The sequence below is a fragment of the Schistocerca piceifrons genome, chromosome 2 (genome assembly GCF_021461385.2).
Source record: "Schistocerca piceifrons isolate TAMUIC-IGC-003096 chromosome 2, iqSchPice1.1, whole genome shotgun sequence".
NCBI lineage: Eukaryota > Metazoa > Arthropoda > Insecta > Orthoptera > Acrididae > Schistocerca > Schistocerca piceifrons.
The window spans coordinates 252,498,210-252,519,005 of record NC_060139.1 but is presented as its reverse complement, the minus strand read 5'-3'; the positions used below and the strand labels follow the sequence as shown (position 1 = coordinate 252,519,005).

Below are 20,796 nucleotides of genomic sequence, written 5' to 3'. Positions count from 1 at the left end.
ACTCAGGATGGCTGAACAGAGTTAACTCCATCCTGCCAAATATGAGGACAGTCTCTTACAACTACACTGACTCATTTGGTTGGTCCTTGTTGTACAATGTTCTTTGATATATACGCAATTTGCTTCAGATAACTTATAGTATAAACATAGTTTTGCTCTTCATCGCTGCATGCGTCAAGGGCACCCACTGGTGACTCCTGAATCATGAACATGTCTGTTCAGAAAACTGACTCCAGGTCCAGAAACAAGCCACTATGCCCCATGCATGTTTTAATGCCTTCCCATCACTCAACCTGAAAAACTGAGTCAGCTGAATGAAGAATGAGATGTTGAGCCCAGGACAATGATAAGACATTACTGTCGTGCACTTTAGTTCTTGGAACGTGATTTTCTTGTAAAACCATTTTTAATGTGACAAGGTGTTGTAATTACCCCATTTCCATTATCAACTCACTACTCTCTGAGTCCGATAAGTAATCTTTGATTGTGAAGTAAGTATTACTTTTGAAGAATGTTTTAGTTGCCTTTATAAATGTATGTGTTTTAGAAACCCTGTTCATCTCCATAGGATATTTGTTACATAATTTTATTTCTTAGTAGGAACTGTTGTTTTTAGTTTTTTGCTTGTTTTTACTTGGTAAATACAGGTGCATACTACCCCTTGTTCCATGATTAGGTATAGAACTGTTATTGAAATACTTAGTAATGTTTTCTTTGACATGCACAACAGAGTGAATGTGTTCCTTTACTGTATCCCTTGAATTGTAGTGCCAATCTTTTGAGCTACTTCCAGGAAGAAGTTATGAAATACATTGGCTATGTGGCACTATAATTTATTACTCAGTACTTTTCTTTACCAACAAAATAATCATATTTTTTAACTTATTTCCCAGTTTCTCTTTCAACTGTTGCCCATATAAATTTAATTCTGTTATTTAGATAATTAATTTAGACATTATACAGAGGTTTTTCGATTTTAAGGCAGCATAGTATGTATTACTTGTAACATAAAATTAGTCCTACTTCTCTATTTGCCCAAGCCATGTCTTTTTTAGTTTCTTGTTAGTGCCACACTTTATTTTAGTTGAAACATGGTCCACAATTAAGGTAAACTTCTTGAAAGAAATTATCTGGATTATGGAAAATATCCATTTTTATCTACATAGACTGAAGCAGCAAGTGAAAATTTGCACCAAGGCCAAGAATCGAACCTGAGTCTCCACCTTACTAGGTAGGTGTGTTAACCACCTTGGCACAGCAGTTCACACAATTGCATGGATTACCCTGGTATGCCTCTCTCCTCAATCCAAACTCTCACTACCTCTCCAGTCTACTTAAAATTCCCCCTTACACACAAAATTGCAGAGGCTCTCCATGTTCTGGAAAAGCACCTCAGTATCAAACATAAATGGGGGATCTAGAGTGAAACCCATGTGGTGGTACTTATAGAAATGAAAGGACACAGTTTCAGACTAGTCTCATATACATATGATTCTTTTTTTTATATAAAACCATGTCTGTATGAGACCAGTAAAGTCTCTGAAATTGTGTCATTTCATTTGCATTTTATTTTTATTGTGTATACTGTGAAATTTTGGAGGAAGTGCATACATACCAGAAAAAAAGTTGTGAGAATACCAGGTTGGTTATAGTCACAAACACAAAAATGAAATAAAGGCCGAATAAAAAAAGGGTGCTTACAATGTTTAACCCATTAAACATGTATGTTTTAGATTACAGTCATATAATTTCAGATTACAGTCATATAATTTCATGCATTGCATCGTTGAACTAATTTATAATAAAGGGAAGCAAAATTAAACACTTTATAAGTACAAGTAAAAATTGTAAGCAGGCAGTGGTTGAAAAGACCATTTTGTAAGATGATTTACCATATTTCTGCCTTTGACGGATGTATCTGTGATATCTGTTTCTATACAAAGAGTAGCACACAGCCAGACTATTGGCTAGTGTGAGGGAGCTCTGAACTGTATGCAGCGACACCTCATGACAAAGAAGTCAAAGATAAATCTGTATAGACAGGTACACTCTATGTGTGGTCTATATTACCTAAGATATGAATGCTAGTATTAGGAAGGGAAGAAAGGATTATTTTGTGTGTATTACATGTAGAAGGACCGATATCATTGAAATATAAATTGTTACAACAATACTATTTCTATTCAAGCAGTTGTTATATTCAGTTTACAACAAAAAGAATGAAGTAAGATCGTGTGCAGATTTCCCTCTTCCTTCTAAAAAACAGAGCCATTGTGGCCATTTACATAAAATGTTAAGCATTATACCCACATGTCATTCTGTTTTCCTGACAATTTAGTTTGACATCATATTTAATAATAAGTACAAACCAAGTCATCACTCATACTTGTGCACACTTTTTTAATGAAGTAATCAATAAAGAACCCCTGGATAAAAATATCAAAACTACAAAGATAAAAGTAAATAAAAAAAATAAAACTAGGAACTGGACACCTAATTTGTATATACTCTGAACCACAATACATGCAGGCATTCATTTCTGTTACCTTTTAGTATGTAACTATAGCAGTGGAACCACTGCAACCAGTTAAAAGACAGGAAATAAATAAGATAATTACAGTAAATAGTAAAAGACTGGAGGCAATGTGATAATAAGACAACTTGTATTAGATCCAGAATACCAAAGCCAGAAAGATCAAGGGGACATGAGATCAAGAAGTAGCAATACCTACGAGTACTGACTAACATGTGGTGGATAGCATGAAGATAACACATTCTAAATGAGTATTTGAGATATAAGGTGTGGTTCACAGTGAGATAATACAATGTGGGATATGACAATTGATGTGAATCACCATACGACAAGCAACAAGATAGCATGAATCACATTTCTGCTTCAGTTTCAGTTGCATCCTTCTACAGAGGATGTTATTGTGACTATCATTATTATTTTAAGTTCAAAAAACTTAAAAAGAAAAGGAAGTATTGAGTGCACCCATACAATGTGATAAATTTCAAACATAGTGCAGCTGTGGTTTCCCATGAACTCTCCCAACAGGAACACAAATTCCACGAATTCTGTAGACTGAGTCCAGGCAGCTTCTACTCTCTGGAGCAATTAATATCAGCTACTCTGACAAAGAAAAACATGAATTCTTTACTTGCAACTTCTCTGTTGAGAAGCTAATCATTACAGTACGGTAAGTTGGTGCAAGTGTTTGAGTGGTGCTAAATATGCCACAATGAAAAGTTTATTTTTAGTAAGACCATCTAGTATGGTACTCTATTCAGTGTGATGTGTATGTTAACAATAGCTACAAATTAATAAAAGCTAGGATAGAATTTCTGCAACTTTTCAGTTTTGCGTATTAAATGACTCAGCTTGAGGAGCATCTAGAAGAAAAATTTCTGAATTTGAAGAGAGATAGGTCACCATCAGTGGTGTAGGAGTGGGTCGTGAACTGTGCATAGGGGTAGATAATGTGTTTGAAGAAACACAAAGAAGCCAGGGAAAATTCTGACATGGTTTTCTCAGCTTCATCAAGCTGCTCATTTAGAAGTAAGAGGAATTTAGCTTTCAGATCTCTCTTACATGTGTTGCAAAGTTTCCTGGTATCAGGACTGAAAAAAAGAAAAAAAACAGTCAGCAACATTAGCTGACGAATCCTGGTGTCTTTTCTTTCCAGTAAGTTTTTTTTCATATCCAGCTTCAGTTTGTACTGGCAGCATACAAACAAGAGAAACATGAGGGAGCTCTGCATTCCACATAGCAGGCCATGGTAGGTGGCAGTAACCTCACATGTGGCACCTTGCTGCCAACCTTATTGCAGACAGCCTCGAATATATCTCATACAGTTTCTCGAGAATGAAAATGGATATAGCTCTCCTTTCATCAGTAAGACCAATTTCAATAAGTTAGCTATATTTTGTGTGTAGAAATGCATGCCATAAAATGCACCAAACATGAACTGTCAAGTGACTACACTTTTCACTGCAAACTTTCTGGAATGTACACAGTGTTTTATTTTACTTGGAAATTCATTATCAAGCTGTGACGTCAGACTGTAAAATGTGAAAAATCATTTTTTTTAACTGAATAATTTCTTCAAAGATGAATCAGAAAGACTTTGTAGCAGAGACTGTGCACAAATGTTGAGATGGTGGTTTTTAATTTTTTAGGTGAAAGGCAAAAGTTCTACTGAGAAACCAACTATAGAGATGGATCTAACTTTGCTTCATCTATATAAAATAACTTTTTTTGTGTACATAGGATGACTTGAAATTTCCCTTCCTGTGTATCATATGTATCGTATGACACAAATTGCATGGGACAGCCAGCACTCCATGTTGTGCCAGGCAATACAACAGAGATGTTGTGTTACTGTTGTCCTAGCGTGAACCAGTTAACATGCTTCCACTATGTTTCTCTGCACTCTGTTGATGCAGGTTGCTTCTGCATCATGTTGCAAGTTACATTGCATGTAGTATCACATATCATATCATCTCAGTGAGAACCATATCAGACAGGCATTGAAACATTGCTATATATCATATGATGCAAGGCAAGGCATAAATGGGAAATCAAAAGGAGTGTGGAAACCTAAGGTATGTGACATATCACACAAAAGTAGATTTCATATTGCAAGAAAACATTATCAGTGTTAAAGATTAATGGAAATCCCTTCATAAATACATTAAAATTAGTATCATGCTTCTCACCATTTAATGGAGATGCTGAGTCGCAGATAGGCCCAACGAAGAGACTGTCTGAAAGTGAGCTTTTGCCCAACAAGGCCTTTGCCAAATAAACACACACACACACACACACACACACACACACACACACGACAGCTTCTGGTAGCTGAAGCCAGACTGCAAGCAGCAGTGCATGATGGGAGAGGCAACCAGGTGAAGGGGGTAAGGAGGAGGCTGGGGTAGGGATAGCAAGGTAGAAAATAGGGGTGGGGGACAGTAAAGTGCTACTTGTGGGAACATACAGGGATGAGTGGAGGGAGGGTAGGACAGCTAGGTGCTGTCAGGAGATTAGACAGAGGGATGGGGGGAGGAGGAGGAGGAGGGGAGGGGGGGGGGGTAGCAGAAAAGTAAAAAGCCTGAAAGTGCATTGGTGGAATAGAGGGCTGTGTAATGCTGGAATGGAAATAGGAAAGGGGCTAGATGGGTAAGGACAGTGGCTGAAGAAGGTTGAGGCCAGGAGGATTATGGGAACATAGGATATATTGCGGGGATAGTTCCCACCTATGCAGTTCAGAAAAGCTGATGTTGGTGGGAAGGATCCAGATGGCAATGTTGGAAGGGTAATTACGGTCTGTCTCAATGAGACCCTCGGTATTGTTTGAGAGGGATTGTTCATCAGTACAGATACAATTGCCATGGGTGGCCAGGCTGTATCGAAGGGACTTCTTGGTAAGCAATGGGTGGCAGCTGTCTAAATGGAGGTATTGCCAGTGGCTGGTAGGTATGACATGGACAGAGGTACTGATGCAGCCACCTTTGAGGTGGAGGTCAATGTTGAGGAAGGTGGGAGAGAAAATGTTGAGGTTCTGAAGGAGTGGGGATAGGGTGTCCTCGCCCTCAACCCAGATCACAAAGATGTCATCAGTGAATCTGAACCAGTTGAGATGTTTGGGATTCTGGGTGTTTAGGAAGCATTCCTCTATACGACCCATGAAAAAGTTTGCATAGGATGTTGCCATGCAGGTGCTCATAGCTGTACCTCGGGTTTATTTCTAGGTAATGTCTTCAAAGAAGAAGTAATTGTGGCTGTGGATATAGTTGGTCGTGGTGACTAGGAAGGAGTTGGTTGGTGTGGAATCTGTAGGGCATTGGGAAAGATAGTATTCAGTAATAGTTAGGCCATGGGCATTAGAGATGTTAGCATAAAGGGAGGTGCCATCAATAGCGACAAGCAGGGCACCAAGTCGAAAAGGAACAGGAACTGTGGAGGAAGTGGTTGGTATCTTTTATATACACGAGTGTCCAAAATCAAAGCAACAATTGGACATTTTGCATGGTTGTGTTTATTTTGCCACAAAACAGTAAAAACAGATGATAGTAAAGTAGGAACAATGTAAAGAATACATAACGTGATCAAATGAAACATGCATAATATTTACTTACTCACTCACTGGTCGTACCGGACTCGAGAGTCCATTACCACAGCAACGTATTTTCGCCATCTGTCCCTGTCTTGGGCTATTTCCTTCCATTCACCTTCAATACCTAGGCTCCTCACATGAGCCTTCACATTGTCCTCCCATCTACACCTCGGTATCCCCACAGGACGTTTTCCTTCTAGGTGCCCTACCAGTACTCTGTGAGCTGCCCTGCCCTCATCCATTCGAGCTACGTGACCCAGCCATTGCAGCCTACGTGATTTAATAATACTGATTATGTCAGGGCTTGAATAGAGTTCGTGAACCTCTTCGTTATGCAGTTTTCACCACTCTCCGCTTATGTCATCCCTCTTTGCTCTGAAAATTTTCCTCAAAATTTTGTTTTCAAATACTCGAAATGGCTTTTCATTTTGCACAGTGAGAGACCAAGTCTCACACCCATACAGCATAACTGGTAGAATAATAGTTTTGTATATTCTAATCTTTAAATTCCTAGACAATATCCGTGATGAAAGTAATCTATTCAGTGAGAAGTAGCACGCATTTCCCACCCATAATCTCTTCTTCAGTTCGGATTCAATCTCATTTCTCGAAGTGATGTCCACACCTAGATACTTAAATGTGTTCACTTTTTCAAACTGCATGTCTCCAACTCTTAATATTTCCTGATCTACTGCTGTTGGCATTCTAGTAGTAACCAGGTATTTAGTTTTGTTTTCACATGCATAATGGTAGACAAAAATGTTATTCATTTTTTTCCATTTTAACAGATTTGCGCACACATTCAGACAACTGGTAAATGTGCTGAGTATGGGGTGTGACCGCCACTGGCTCCAATACAGGCCTGATAATGATGGGACGTGCTGTGAATGAAGTCATCAATCTAATGTTGAGGCAATAATGCCCATTCTTCCTGCAGAGCTGCTCAGAAGTCTTGGAGAGCAGTTGGTAGATGCTGATGTGATGCAACCCATCTCCTTAGTGCATCCCAGACATGCTCTGTGGAATACAAATGATCAGGCCACACCATGCATGCAATATTTTCTATTTCCATAAAAACATCAAGAACCCATGCTCTATGAGGTTGAGCATTATCATCCATCAATATGAAGTAGGGCCCATAGCATCTTGCTACAGCTACCCATGATATCCCAAGATCTCCTCATGACAACTGACAGCAGTTAAATCTTGTTGATTCACCTGTACAATTTCATGAAGTGTTGTAGTGGTCAACATAATCCCTGCCCACAATATTAGGAATCCTGCTCAATATCAGTCTCTTTCCACAATGTGTGGGTCCTGAAATTGTGTTCCGTGTGCCATCCAGATGCAAATCCCTTGAGAATCACTCTCCAGACCAAATCGGGACTCACCTGTGAAAAGAACATTGGCCCACCTTTTGGCCTTCCAGGTGGTATGTTGACGGCTCCACTCTAGACATTCCATTCTGTGATGATAAGCCAGAGGTAAAAATACAGCAGATCTCCAACAATGAAGGCCACTCTATTGAAGCCTTCTGTACACAGTTTACCTTGATACAACACATCCAAGGGATGCTGCGTGGTCAGATGCCAGTTGCAGTGCAGTAGTAAAGCGGCACCATCATGCTCTAACAGTCCACTCTTTCTGATGTCACATGTGGTCGGTCCTGTCTTGGTCTCCTGGATACAGTTTTGGTCTCTATAAACTATCATCTCAACCAAGAAACAATGTAACACTTCACATTAAGCCATCAGGCCACATCAGTTTGTGACTCTCCTGCTTCCATTCTTTCTATGGCCTTCCACAGCAGAGATTCTGTAGGCATCTTCTCTGTGTCATACTGCACCATCTGTGACTGTGTACACAGCAATTATGGATGTGGAACTACCCTCCACTTGATAGGTGCCCTAATGTCATTGTTGTCATAGTTGCCCATTGATTAGAATGCTATCTTCCATGCAGAACATTATTGTAACAACATCTGTTGACAGTTTTTATGATTAAATTGTGAATTAGACACAGGATGGGGAAATAGCAGTTTGTTGCTTTAACGTTGGACATCAGTGTAGGAGGGTAGGTTGTGGGTAATGGGCTGATGGTGTTGGTCTATGAAAGGAGAGATTCTCTCAGTGAGGCATAATTCTGGCCACAATAGGGCATCGTGGGTGGTTGGGTTTATGGACTGTGGGAAGCATGTAGATGGTAGGAGTGTGGGGAGTGGCAGGGATGAGGACAGAGATGGACACTGGGGAGAGGTACTGGGATGGGTGTAAGGATTTGAGGAGAGACTGAGGGTTCTGCTGGATTTCTGGAATGGGGTCACTGTGGTAGGATTTGTAGTTTGATGAATCTGGCAGCTGGTGGAGTCCTTTTGTCAGGTAATGTGTGTGGTTCATAACAACGGTAGTGGAGCCTTTGTCAGCAGATAGGATTATAAGTTTGGGGGATCAGGTTTTAGGTGATGGATTGTTGTTCTTTCTGTGGATGTGAGGTTAGTTTGCATTTTGGATTTGAGTAATGATGATGAGGCATGGTTCAATGTTAAGAAATTTTGGAAAGTTAACACGGGTGATTTGGGGGCAGTGGGATTGTTTCATGATTGGATATTGGAGTGAACTGAGTCAGACAGGATTCAACATTGGTCTTTGGTTGAGTCTGATTGGTAGGGTTGGTAGCAAAAAACTATTTCCACTGTTGGGACCGGGGGAAGGAGAGAAGATCTTTAAAAGTCCTGAACAACTGAATTTGGGAGAGGGGCAAAAGATGGGGCCTTAGTCTGATGCGGGACTAAGACTTTTGGAGGAAAGATTCATGACTGTGTTTTGGGTGTGTTTAGGTTCTGGATCCTGTGTCATGGCAGGAGGGAGTTTTTGATGGTGGGGTAAATGCAGTAGGTCTGTGAGACAGGGTTTGTCAGCTATGAGGGGACGTGGGGGAGGTTTGGAGGTTGTTATAGAGATGGTGGATAGTGGTAGTCCAAGACAGGAGTAGGAAGTGAGCAGTATGGAGAGTTTTTTGAGGTGACGTTATGCATGTTGCTTGAGTTCCCACAGGGCAAGAATTTCAATGGGTGTTATGGGATCCAGGAATTTGGGACTGTATAGCAGTAGAATTTTAAGGATGGAGAGAAGGTATTGCAAGGAGGTTTGGGCCTGATTGGTATGGTTTTGCAGAACTATGTTCATGAGGGTTAACAATTGGTGGAATCTGAATGGGTGGAGGTCATTGTGGAAGGAAGGGTGGCAGTGAGAGATGCCCTGCTCGTCACTATTGTTGCCACCTCCCTTTACACTACAATACCTAATACACATGGTCTTTCGGCTGTTGAACACTATCTTTCCAGTGCCCGACAGACTGCAAACCAACAACCCCCTTCCTAGGCACCATGACCAACTATATCCTCACCCACAATTACTTCTCCTTTGAAAGCATTACCTACAAAAAAATCTGGGGTATGGCCATGGGCACATGCTTGGCGCCATCATATGCCAACCTGTTCATGGCTGTATAGAGGAATCCTTCCTAAACACCCTAACTCTCAAACCCCTCACCTGGTTCGGATTCATTGATGGCATCTTTGTGATCTGGATTGACGGTCAGGACACCCTATTCACACTCCTTCAGAGCCTCAACATCTTCTTCCCCATTTGCTTCACCTGGTCGTACTCAACCCAACAAGCTACGTTCCTCAATGTTGACCTCCACCTCAATGATGGCTACATCAGTATCTCTGTCCTTAGCAAATCTACCAACCACCAGTGTACCTCCACTTTGGCAGCTGCCATCCTTTCCATACCAAGAAGTCCCTTCCATAGCCTAGCCACTCATGTCTGTCACAACTGCAGTGACTAGCAGTACCTCCCGAAATATACCGAGGGTCTCGTTGAGGCCTTCAGAGACTGTAATTACCCTCCCAACCTTGCACAGAAACAGATCACCTGTGCCTTATCTTTCCAGTCACCACCACCTCCCAAAGACCCACCATCAGCCACAGAGGAGTATTCCCCTCAGGACTCAGTACCATCCTGGACTGCAGAAACTGAATTACATTCTCTGCCAGGGTTTTGACTAGCCTTGTCATGTCCTGAAATGGGAAATGTCATACCCACTATCCTTGGGCATGACAACCAACGAGCTGTCTGTCCGCATAAATGGCCCCTGACAAACTGTGGCCAAGAAAGAGCTGGACCATGCTGTTGCTGAGCATGCCTCCCAACATGACTTTCTTCATTTCAGCAGCCGGCCGAAGTGGCCGTGCGGTTAAAGGCGCTGCAGTCTGGAACCGCAAGACCGTTACGGTCGCAGGTTCGAATCCTGCCTCAGGCATGGATGTTTGTGATGTCCTTAGGTTAGTTAGGTTTAACTAGTTCTAAGTTCTAGGGGACTAATGACCTCAGCAGTTGAGTCCCATAGTGCTCAGAGCAATTTGAACCATTTCTTCATTTCAGTGACTGCTTCTCAGCCTGTGCTACCTGGATCCTTCTCACCGATACCAGCTTTTCTGAATTGCACACATTGGAACTCTCCCTGCACTATATGCTGTGTGGCCCTAACCCTCCTGGCCTCAACCTTCTTATCCATCTAGCCCATTCCCTGTTCCCATTCTGGCACAGCGCAGCCATCTGTTCCACCAAAGCATCCTCAATCTTTTTATTTCTCTCATTTTCTGCTGTCTCCCCCCCCCCCCCCCCCTCTCTCTCTCGCAGCTCTCCGTATAACTTCCTGAGCGCACCTAGCTGTCCTGCCCTCTCTCCACTTCATCCCTGTATGCTCCCACAAGCAGCACTTTACCACTCCCCACTGCTGCCCTGCTATATTTCCCCACCCTCAGTCTCCTCCTTACACTCTCCACCATGTTGCCTCTCCCATCATGCACTGCTACTCACAGTCTGGCTTCAGGTGCCAGAGACTGTGATCATGTGTGTGTGAGTTGTGTTTGTGTGTACGGGTGGGTGCAAGTTTTGTGTTTTTGACAAAAGCTCACATTCTGGCAGTTTTTTTGTTATGCCTTCTGCAATTCAGCATCTCCACTATGTGGTGAGTAGCAACTATCCTTTTCATAATTTCTTACATTCCATTCTGGATTTTCCATTGTTTAAAATTAGCATTGACGCCTGTCACATTATACATGGTTTTCTAGTGAGCTTACTGAAAGGTTACCCTGAAACTGTCTGTTGACTGTTCATTAATTACTCTATCTGCTTTCCATGATACCACTTCACTGTAATCAAGTAAGCTATTAATAATGATTAGCTGGACGTTATGGTCAGGGGAAACATTTTTGTCATTGACGAAGTGTTCACTTACAAATTTTTTGTCTGTTAGTGCACTGTGAAAATCTTATTCGGAAATTAACAACAGAACTCAGGTTATAGGTGTTGATACAGATCTGACTGCTGAAGAATGTTCTTAACAATGTCTATCTGAAACATTTGTCAAGCTGTACCTAGTTTCCTGTGGACTCCCTTTTTTTATTGTTATTGTGTGCAGTTTCTGTGTTTCAGGTATTTGCCCGGAAGGAGAATCTGGTTAACCACTCTTGTTTTGGTGCTGATAAATCAAACTTTTTAGTTTGTACTTTCTGCCACAAGACGTTCAGCACAAAGCTGATGCTTAGAAAACATATGGTGAAACATATTGGTAAAAAATTGTTTTTGTTTTTAATGACTTACCTTTACTGTGTTACACTTAACTTGACTAAGCATGTGTAGTTTTATGGTAGTTAATTATGAATGCAGTTCCTGTTAGATAATTTACTTCATTAGTGAATATGTTGACTCATTCCACATTCCTAAAGATTTTCCTTACGGTGTGTCCCTTGCGATATGCTGAACTAATGAGGTCTAGACAGGAATTGCTCTGATATTGAGAGAAACTGTAACTGAGAAGAAGCCAAATTGAAGAGGTTGCTCTCTCAAAAAGAAAGAGTCTTGTGACATATGTAAGTGAAATGGTGGGAACCGGCGAATGATTGTTTTTGGGGAGCACATGTAGTATTCCTTATGAAAAGTTAGTTTTTAACCACTTCATGTAAGATCTTTGTTAAATGTTAAAGAATATTATGTACAAGTATGATGAAGTGCCTTCTTGTTACATGCAGTTTTCATTGGTGTGTTTGCTGCACAGAAGTAGTAGCTTCTTTTAAGTGTGAGGGTGGTTTGAAAAGTTCTCGGAATCACCATGAGAGGTCAGCGCTAGCGCAATGAGTTGTTCACGTAATATTCATAGGACTGTTGCATGTAAACACATACCACATCAGTGCTCTTGGAAGAGAGCTGTGGCAGTGACATGGCTCTGTTATTCCCTTGAAATTACTTGTGGAAGGTCGAAGAAATCGGGATTCGAGCAGTGATTAAGTACTTCGTAAAGAAAGGTATGAAAGCAAAGGACATTCATGCTGATTTCCAGAATACATTGGAAGACTCTGCTACTTCATATTCAACTGTTGCCAAGTGGACACATGAATTTAAATTTGGTCAGGAGAACTTAGATGATGATCTGCGCAGTGGTCGGCCAAGATGTGTCACTGCTACAGAAATCATTGCAAAAGTGGACAAAATGGTCACGTAGGATCGCCAATTAAAAGTGAGTGAAATTGCTTACGCTTGCCATACGTCATCTCAAAGGGTATATCACATTTTAACTGAAGAATTAGAAATGAAAAAATTGTCTACAAGATGAGTGCTGCGACTCTTGATGGTGGATCAAAAACGCATGAGAATGGACATATCGAAACAATGTTTGACCCATTTTAGAAGAAACGAACAAGATTTTTTGCATCGGCTTGTGACCAGAGATGAAACTTAGATGCACTACTATACCCCAGAAGCAAAGCAACAGTCAGAGCATTGGAAACATGCTGATTCTCTGCCACCAAAAAAGCAAAGCCAATTCCTTCGGCGGGAAAGGTCATGGCATCAGTGTTCTGGGATGCGAAGGGGATTCTGTTTGTAGATTATCTCCCCACTGGGCAAACAATTACTGTAGAATACTATGCTAACCTCCTGGACAATTTGCAACAAAAGACCCACAAAAAAGGCCAGGTTTAGCAACGAAGAAATTTGATCTTCCATCAAGACAATGCGCACCCGCACACGTGCCGTCGCCATGGCAAAATTACACAAAATAAGGTATGAATTGTTAGCACACCCAACTTATTAACCTGATATGGCTCTGTCAGACTTCGTCTCTTCCCTAAACTGAAAATTTTTCTTGGTGGACAAAGATTCACTTCAAACGAAGAATTGATAGCTGGATTTGACAACTATTTTGCAGGCCTGGAGGAAACTCATTTTCGAGATGGGATCAAGGCACTAGAACATTGTTGGACCAAGTGCATTACTCTATGAGGAGACTACATTGAAAAATAAAAAGTTTCAGTGATATAAGTACTTTTTTTCTGTTCCATTCCGATAACTTTTCAAACCACTCTAATAGTTGCCTACTGTCCTGTCACCGAACTAACCTTAGCCAAACAACATAATGCTTAAATCTGTTTGCATCCTGCAAGTGATGTCACCAAACAGAGGCAGGATTGGGTAGCAGAAGCCAAATACACTAGGCTAAAGCTACAATTTTGAGATGATAAAAGGTTGGCTGGACACTTGACAAGATTCTGAACGTGTTATAAGAGAAGAACTATGTTTGGTATAACATATTGTAATGTACCAAACAATAATTACACTTGAGTTCTTTTATTTTACCCACATAATTAAATTAAACGAAGAGTGAATCAAGGCACACTTATAATACATTCAGTTGATCTCTGACCGGGACTAACATTGGAACTAACTGCTCTCCACATTGATTAGAGTTCTGAGATACATATGTGAGACTTAGGCTGGCAATGAAGCTGTGGGCTTACCTAGGCTGCCTGAGAGTCTCTTACTGGCTATTAATTCTCAGCTAGACTCATAACTACTCTAAAAGGCTTCAGGAGCCTCTCATAAGATGACTCCTTAAATCATTGTTAATTCTTCACTGATTCTTGGACCTCCTGTCCACAGATTTATATTCTGCTCTGTGTGATGTCAGACATGTCCAGTGTCATATCGAGGGATGTGCACAGTTCATAGAATGTCTTGTGTTATCTCCAAAAAATTGCTGCCTTGTGTGGTCTACCATCTTTTCCAAGCATTCCTTCTCTCTTTGACATCTTTATCTTATTTCCCTAGTCTGCGAACTCGGATCAGTGCTTCTGTTGACAACTATATTTGAACTGCAGCTCAACCAGAGTTCATTCTGGAACACTCAGCATATGTCCATAACCCTTTGATGGGCTTCTCTGAATACAGAGAAGTCAATCAAATCCAGCAGCTCTAGCTGAGCCTTCATTGATCTTTACTAATGCTTGCCATATTTTAGAGATGCAGATATGTTGCACGTATGTGACAGTATTAATGACGGTGAGTTTCTTAATAGAATATTTACAATAGAAAATTGAATGTAACATTTTCATAATTCTTAGCAAGAAGCTAACTGACAACTGAACCCATCATTGTAGAGTTGTGTAGAGCATTTTTATTATAAATACTTCATAACTGACTTTAAGATAGCCGAGAATGCTATATAAGCCAAAAATGGGATGTAAAAAATGGCAATATAGGTAGTCATGAATGAATAGTGAAAGTATCTGTATTTCGTAGCCATATTGTCGCAGCTCTGTAGTATTGTAGACAAGCACACAACACCTTTCTCTGTGGAATTTTCTATTTAGAGCTGAATATAGTGCATTTTGAATGTTATTGGGATGCGTGTGTAGGCTACAAAATTATTTGATTTCATTCAGTTCATGATATAATTTACTTTGATCCATTTCACAGTATATACAAGTTTGGCACTTGATTATAACTGAATAATTTAGTATGTGCTTTGACACATCATTAATGAGAAGTAAGAAAAAACTCTAAAACCCTGTCTAATAATCTACACTGTGCGCCTCTTTTGATCTGGAATCCTTAGTATCTCCGCTTTTTGCTACAACAGCAATAGTAGATATATATTTTCTTAATTTATTCCATTTGACCACTTAAGTCAGTATTTTGCATGCACTCACCTCTGCCTCAATGGATAATTTGCCCTCGTGGAGGCTGATGCAGTCTCAACACTGGCCTTGCTCATTATTGAAAACATATCTTTGTCAATTATAATTTATGAACAGAAATTAAAATGGATTATGATAAAATAGAATGTATGTTTGAAAATGATTGCAGGTTAGATGGACAATAAAATATATTGTACTAAAAGTGATTGCAAATTTTCCCCAAAGACAAAACATCAATTTGTGAAAAGTTTGTCATGTAATGCATTGGTAGTAGTTAGGAAATTCTTACATGTTAGACCAAAAATAACGAAAGAAAACATGTAAATAAAATTTAATGAAAAGTTTAAAAATGAATGGAAACTTGGCATACGAAGAAATGTGTTGTGCAGCATGTGATTGCAAATTTTCTCTGAAAACTATATGTCAGTTTTTGCAAATTATGGTAAATGACATGTTTGATTTCAAAGGTGGCCCATCCTCTGATGGGGTAGGATAAACCTGTGATAAGATTGAAATAAGAAGTGCTGAGTGGGTGGGTTGGGCAGGTCTTGCACCTGGGTCTTCCACAGAGATATGATCCTTGTGGTGGGGATTGTGATTGGGAGTAGTGTGGGGATGGACTAGGATGTTGTGAAGATTGAGTGGGCAACAGAATACCACTGTCGGAGGGGTGGGGGGATTTTGGGTAGCATGACCCTCATTTCAGGGCATGATGATAGGTAAAGGATGTGATTCAGGTGTTCCGTCTGGGGTGGTACCGTGTGATGAAGGGAGTACTCCTTTGTGGCTGGTTCTAGTTACTGCAAATACACTGTCGCTGGGTGTATGAGGAATGAGTGGTGGGTTTGGAGTGTCAAAGACATTGGTAAAGTAGTATTCAATTGTGTTAAGACCACAGGCATGAGGAATGTTGGTATATACAGAGGTGGCATCTACAGTGATGAGTAGGGAACCAGGAGGTAAAGGGGTGGGGATGGTGGAGATCCACTGAAGGAAATGGTTGGTATATTTGACAAGAGAGGCTAGATTATTAACAGTTGATTGTAGGTGTTGGTCAATGACAGCTGAAATTCTTTCAGTGGTGGCACAATAACCAGCCATAATGGGGCATCTGGGGTTGTTTGTTGAATTTTGGGAGCATGTAGAAGGTGGTTGTGTTGGGGTATCATAGGGGTGAGGAGGGAAATGGATTCAGGGGAAATTTTCTGGGAAGAGCATGTTTTAAGCAGGCATTTGAGGTAGTATTGGACTTCTGGGATGGGATCACTCTGGCAGAGTTTATAGGTGGAGAAGTCAGGTAATTGGTGGAGACATTCTCCAGGTAGTCACTGTGATTCATAACAACAGTGGTGGAACCTTTGTCTGCAGGCAGGATTTGTTTTGAAGTTGTGTATAGGTACTATTTCTTCTGCTGAAAGGTTTGTGTTCTGAGGAAGGGACCTGCAGAAGATGGTGAGCCTAAATTGGAGGTAAGGAGTTTCTGGAAGGCGACCAGCAGGTGGTTTGCTGTGGGAGGTGGGAGGGGGGGTGGGGGTGGGGGAGGAGGATCATGGTTGGATGGTGGCAAGTACAATGTGAGGCAGGATTCAATGTTGGAATTACACTGATTTTGGTTAGAGGGACTGAGGGCCAAGACATCCTATCTTCATTCCTTCACAACATCAACACCTTCTCTCCCGTCTGCTTCATCTGGTCCTCCTCAACCCAGCGTGCCACCTTCCTAGACGTTGACCTCCTCCTCTCTGATTGTTCCACTTGTACCTCTGCTCACATTAAACCCACCAACCACCAACAGCACCTCCACTTCAGCAGATATCATCCCTTCCACACAAAAAAATGTCTCCCACACAGCCTGGCTACCCAGAGGATGTGTATTTGCAGGACAAGAACTCCCTTGCCCAGTATGCTGAGGGTTTCATGAAGGCCTTCACAAATAAGTCTGCAAACAAATCTGTGCCTTTTCACCTCACAACTCTAATTTCCCACTACCCCCAAGAACCAGCCACAAAGGAGTGTCCTCTTTGTCACCCAGTACCACCCTGGACTGGAACAACTGAACCACAGACTTTGCCAGAGCTTTTGTTACCTATTATCATGCCTTGAAATGAGGGACATGCTACACAAGAACTTCCTTTCCTTCCTAAAGTGGTGTTCTGTCACCAATCCAACCTCCACAACAGTCTAGTCTGTCCCTATGCCACTTCCAATCCCAACCCCTTGCCACGAGGATTGTATCCCTGTGTAAAAGCCAGGTGCAAGACCTGCCCAATCCACCCACCCAGCACTCCCTATTCCAGTCCTGTCACAGGTTTATCCTATCCCATCAGGGCCCAGGGCCACCTTTGAAAGCAGCCATGCCATTTACCAGCTCTGCTTCAATCATTGCACAGCTTTTTATATTGGTATGACTACCAACCAGGTTGAATGGCCACTACCAAGCAGTAGCCAAGAACAAAGTAGACCACCCTGTGACACAACATGAAGCTTAACATAACTTGCTTCAGTTCAATGGCTGCTTCACTAGCCAAGCCATCTGAATGCTCCCCTCTACCACCAACTTTTCTGAACTGTGCAGTTGGGAGCTATCCTTACAACACATTCTCTGCTCCAGTAATTATCCCAGCCTCAAAATGCAGTAACATACTGTCCCCAAATGCTCCACCCAACAGTTTCCACCCCCTCTGTCCTATCATCTCCTCCCAATTCTAGTCTCCCACTCTCCTCATTTTTCACCCTCTGCCAATGCACCTACACATCTTTCCCTGATGCTGTCCTCTTTCGCTCCTTTTTTTGCCCACCTCCCGCCCCACAACCTCCTGACACTGTGCCTGTTGTCGTGCTAGTCCCTGTACACATCGCCAGACAATTTTCCTCTCTCCCTCCACCCGTAGACTACTATCCCCCCCCAGATTGCTGCTTCCATCCCACATAACAGTTACATTCTGCCTCGAGCTGCCTGAGTTGGCAGTCATGTGTGAATGAGATGTGTTTGCTTGTGTGTATGAATGGTGTGTGTTTCTCTGTTTCTGATGAAGGCTGTGGCCGAAAGCTTTGTGTAAGTGCCTTTTATTTATACATGTCTGCAACTTAACATGTCATCTCGATGGTAAATAGCCAACTATCTTTTTCTACACTGTTGATATTCCTACCTGGCTTTCCTTCCATCCTACAACCCTGTGATGTTTTCCTATGTTATTCTTCTCTATAGCATTGCTCTTCTCAGTATCCTTTGTGTCTCTTCTTTCCTGTGTTTATTCAATACCTTCAAAATCATGTCTGCTTCCAAGCCCCACAGTATCAACAACTGTCCACACACAACGCAAACTTCATGACCATGTGGATTGTTGTTGCAGAATCTGATGACCCAGTTTCTTTCTTCTCATAGTTTTAATTATATCTATTCCTATTGATCCCACCTCATTCCTTATCCTTTTTTTCAGAATGGTTGAAAACTATGAAGTAATTAATTAGGGTTTTCAAGATTTTGTGTAATGTCCATCTTAACCCTTGAGCGGGCATGCTGTTTCTCATAACACAAGCAGGCATACTTGATACTCTCTATACATGTCAAGAGTAGCTGTCTCTATGTTACCAAGGTAATCATGTACGAGAAAACTTACATTATATGAAATAAACTTACATTATATGAACTAAAGCATTGTTTAATTAAATAATAATAAAATAATCTTTAAATATATCAATATGTTGCCACATACAAGTGTTACCCCACAGTAGTGACCCACTCAAAGCATTAAACAGTCCAGTTGGATCAGATCCCAGTGTGCTGCAGCTCATGATCTAGATCATTTTCTTGCATGGGTCATAAATTTTTTTCTCACATAGCTATCTGTTTATTTTATATTACTGACTCTCACATGGACGTATAACAACAGAACATATCACTGTGTTAGCTGAAGCAATGATGAAGGAATAGGTGTGGACTTGAAATTGTAAAACAACAGTGGTATGGTAAAAGACAATGTTATTTGTGGTTGGCGCACTTTACACACAGGTGCACCCACTCAAGGGTTTATAAATGTATTGTATATTAATTCAATATGAAGTTTAGTGCAAATTTTGAATGAATCTTCTATGCATTAAATCAATGAATTAAAGTTGAAACTAATAATAAATTAAGATTTTGCTTCAGATTCTTATATTTATAGAAGTTCCTTTCATAGCAGGTGGTTTTTCATGCACCAAATACCTGAACAAAGGTCCTGAAAAGACTGCTACTGGTAACCAGTCACCACCGCAGCCCAAACCATTACGATGCCCAATTTGCCGCCGTGAATTTCGATACCGTAACTTGTGCAGACACTTACAACAACACAGAAAGTTGCGACCATGTAGATGCTGTGGCCGCAGTCTTCCTGGCAATATAGCTCTTCATGAAGCCTATTGCTCTCAGGTATGTGAAAAATGACATATTTTATTATAACATTGAAAATAATCAGTGTTTGAAAATATAATATTGGTGAATAAAAAATATACTCACCAAGCAGCAGCAGCAGAAAAAAAGACACACATAAGGATAAAGAAGTCCACAACCTTTCAGAGCCAATGGCTCCTTGTTCTGACAGAAGTTCTGGAGGGAAAGGAAGGGAGATGAAGAAAGAAGACTGGCAAGGTTTAGGAAGTAAGGAGAGTTACAGAACCCTGGGTCTGGGGACGGATGGGACACGAAGGATAGATTGATTGTTCTTGTCTGCACTGGATGAGAAACCCTGGTGTTCTGGGCAGTTTCTCTGTGGCTCTCCCCATTTCCTAAACCTGGACAGTCCTTTTCCTTCATCCCATTCTCTTTCTTGTCAGTCCTTCTGCCAGAAGGAGGAGCCACAGGCTCAAAAATCTTGCACATATCCATGTCTTTTATATGTTTTTCTCCTGCTGCCATATTTTATTATAAATATGACAAGTAACAGGCTGCATAAGTTGAATCACATTGTACTGTTTGTTCGTTATGTGTTCCATTGATCAGTCTCATGGTAACCATTGTAATGTGGAACATCTCAAGTGCATAAGAAATATACACGAGTAAGTTTTCTATTTTATTTTTATTTTTTCTTGAAGCTTAAAATTTTTATTATCTACTCCATTCCCTTAAATGGCACAAAATGCCTATACTGTACCTACAGGTTTGTTTATTCCTCTACAAGAATTCATCTAAGGTAATGAAGGAATTGTCAGGGAGACATGATTTCAATTTATTTTTAAAACTGTTACTGCTGTCTGTCAGACATTTTATTTCATCTGGTAATTTAGCGAAAAGTTTTACAGCAGCATATTTTACCCCTTTCTGTGCCAAAGAGAGGTTAAGTAGAGGATAGTGTAAGTCTTTCTTTCTTTTGGTATTGTAATCATGAATGCACTGTTGTTTTTAAACTGGTCCATGTTGTTGAGAACAAATTTCATTACGGAGTAAATGTACTGTGAGGCTGCTGTAAGAATTCCTAATCTTTTAAAGAGATGCCTACAAAATGTGCGACTATGAGCCCCACACATTATTCTAACCACTTTCTTTGGAGCAGTGAATACTTTTTGCCTAAAATAAATGCATAAATAAATAAATAAATACTTTTTGCCTAAGTTTTGAGTTACCCCAAAATATTATTCCATATGACATCAGAGAGTGAA

At 40.8% G+C, this 20,796-nt stretch overlaps 1 protein-coding gene across 4 annotated transcripts in view; it reads left to right on the top strand.

Annotated features, from left to right (window-relative positions):
* The window catches only part of LOC124774108, a 261,535-nt gene that overhangs the window by 138,704 nt on the left and 102,035 nt on the right, over window positions 1-20,796 (top strand). For 3 of the 4 annotated variants that reach the window (XR_007015127.1, XM_047249457.1, XM_047249455.1), the window contains exons 11-12: window positions 11,621-11,756; window positions 19,341-19,570. Coding sequence is in view for 3 of the 4 variants with exons in the window: in XM_047249457.1 (XP_047105413.1) it covers window positions 11,621-11,756; window positions 19,341-19,570 (366 nt within the window). In the remaining variant the exon portion in view is untranslated. The remainder of the gene's footprint in view (window positions 1-11,620; window positions 11,757-19,340; window positions 19,571-20,796) is intronic. The other variant, XM_047249456.1, reaches the window with a different exon arrangement.